At 32.1% G+C, this 2,453-nt stretch overlaps 1 protein-coding gene across 1 annotated transcript; it reads right to left on the bottom strand.

Annotated features, from left to right (window-relative positions):
* Positions 1–349: 349 nt before the first annotated feature.
* Positions 350–1,901, bottom strand: LOC113451055 (olfactory receptor 5A2-like). The gene is made up of 2 exons (XM_026722425.2): positions 1,888–1,901; positions 350–1,274 (listed from the first exon to the last, which is right to left on the bottom strand). Exon 2 carries the CDS (start codon positions 1,268–1,270, stop codon positions 350–352), a length of 921 nt encoding a protein of 306 aa, XP_026578210.1. The 5' UTR covers positions 1,271–1,274; positions 1,888–1,901.
* Positions 1,902–2,453: the final 552 nt, after the last annotated feature.

Raw genomic sequence — 2,453 nt, 5'->3', positions numbered from 1 at the left:
GTGTGCGTGCGTGAGTGTGTGTATGTGTGTGTGTGTGTGTGTGTGTTAGCATGATATCTTCGAAACATAGATGTCTGTAAAAACACAGAGGCCCAATGGATACTTAAATCTATATACACACAGAGAGTGGAGAGTGATCATGAATGTTTTCAAATGAAATAATAATAAGTTTAATGTATAAGCCCCAAACTCACTAAAGTAGAATAACAATACTTAGGTTTCTCATGAGTAATCAGATTCTTTTTGAAACAATGACCCTATACAAAATGATTTACAGCAATTCTAACATGAACTCAATACAAATTTCTACAAAATAAAGCAACATTGGAATAAAAACAATTCTAGCATTTTACTTTTTTATAAATATTCTTCTAAGTGCCCTCTTTACCTCCTCATTTTTCAGACTATAAATAATTGGGTTCAACATGGGGGTCAAAATGCTGTACTGAATAGAGAAAAGCTTGTCTAGTGTAATTGAAGAAAAATTGCTAGGTTTCATGTACTGAGACATTCCTGTCATGTATAGCAAACCCACTACAATGAGGTGAGAGCTGCAGGTAGAGAAAGTTTTTCTTCTGCCTTCTGAAGTATAGATCTTCATGATGCTGCTGATGATATGGATATAGGAGATCAAAATTGGTAAGAAGGAACCAAGTCCAAAAATCAATACAGAAAACAAAAGAATAATATTATTAGGAAAAGTGTCAGAACAAGATGCTTTCAAAAATGCTGGAAGTTCACAGCTGAAGTGCTTAATTTCAGGAAGGCCACAAAACTGTATGCCAAATATGGGAACTATGTTTATGGTTGCAAACAACAAGCCCATTAGCCATGCTCCAATAACCATATAAGTACATAATACTTTATGCATGATTATTATGTAATGAAGCGGATGACAAACAGCAATGTATCTATCATATGCCATGGCTGAAAGTATAAACACTTCTGTAACACTTAATAGAAGACTGAAAAACATTTGTGTAACACAGTTAGTGAAGCAAATTTCCTTACGTTTCATAAGAAAGTTCATTAACATCTTAGGAACAATATCCGTAGAGTAACAGATATCAACAAAAGACAAATGAGAGAGGAAATAATACATGGGCACAGAGAGGGAAGGATCCATTCTTATAATCAAAATTATTGTGATGTTTCCTGACAGTGTAAGTAGAAAAATGATTGAAAAAATCAAGAAAAGGGAAATCTGTAGTTGAGGATCACTGGAAAGTCCAAGAAATAGGAAGACCAATGAATCAGTTTGATTGTCCATTTTTGTTTACTCATCTGTAAAATAAAAATAAAGATGTAAATAAAGATATAGGACAAAGTACAACTCATTTTATATGATACTAAATTATTTTGCTTTCAACTCTCTCTCACATTCCCTCAGATTCATGGTGAGTGATATACTGTATATGCCCTAGAAATTCCTGCATATTTTGAAAAAAGATATATAACGAAGTAAATCAAATGAGTCAATATGAAAAAGTTATGTGAAAGTAGAATATATAAAAAAATTGCACATATTGAATCCATTAATTTTGGAAAGACAGATTTTCTGAAGTATTAGCATTTTCCAGTTAGTTGATTATAACAAAAAAACAGCAACAAAGTGAAAATATACTTAGGTTTAGAATTCTAACCATTCAAGTAATATACACATTATCATGAAGACTTTCAAGGTGAAAGTATTTACTTGAATATATTTGCAAGAAATGAACAGAAGTATTATTCTTACTTTATTTTACCTTTCAAAATAAACATGAAAGTATGAACTGAGCAATGACCCGCATTCCAAGTCCATTTACCCACACCCATCAACTGTTGTGTCATTTTTTTTCCAAAACAACATGCTGGCAGAATTTACTCTTGAAGTATCCATTCTATATACAATATAAATTCCGTAATCTAAAAAAAAGTACTCCATAAGGAAAAAAATATTCCCATATGAAAACTCCTTTCTAATGATTATCAGTGGATTATAATTATTTTTCAAACAGTTGTTTGTATGAAGAAGGTCTCATTAATTCTTCATATTTAAAAGAAGGGATGAAAAAGAAAAGAAAAACTATTTTTTAATTAAACATAAAAGAAACCAAAAGAAAAGAAATCGCTCCAACCGCCCACACCCCCAGAACAGGTGTTATAGCAGAGAAAGTACACTCCACCATATACATACCCACAACATTATGTGGAAATGACCTCAGAGGAAGGAGAAAATTGCTGAAGAACCATGATGTTATTTGGTTTGTTTAGAAATACATCATGATGGATGATATTGAATCTCACTGAGATGTCAGGAAAGACTAGGATGAATATACTATTCCAATCAAGTTTATCCAAATGTCTCAGTGCTATATCCTGACCTGAAAACTGACTACAGTTGGTATTAATAATCTGTTTTCTCCAGAGATCTTCAAAGCTACAGGTTTAATGCTCTACAAAAGAACAAC

The sequence above is a fragment of the Pseudonaja textilis genome, chromosome Z, assembly GCF_049901715.1.
Source record: "Pseudonaja textilis isolate UNSWEBS1 chromosome Z, rPseTex1.2, whole genome shotgun sequence".
Lineage (NCBI taxonomy): Eukaryota > Metazoa > Chordata > Lepidosauria > Squamata > Elapidae > Pseudonaja > Pseudonaja textilis.
The sequence above is the reverse complement of the archived record's forward strand: the minus strand, read 5'-3'. Positions and strand labels throughout refer to the sequence as shown.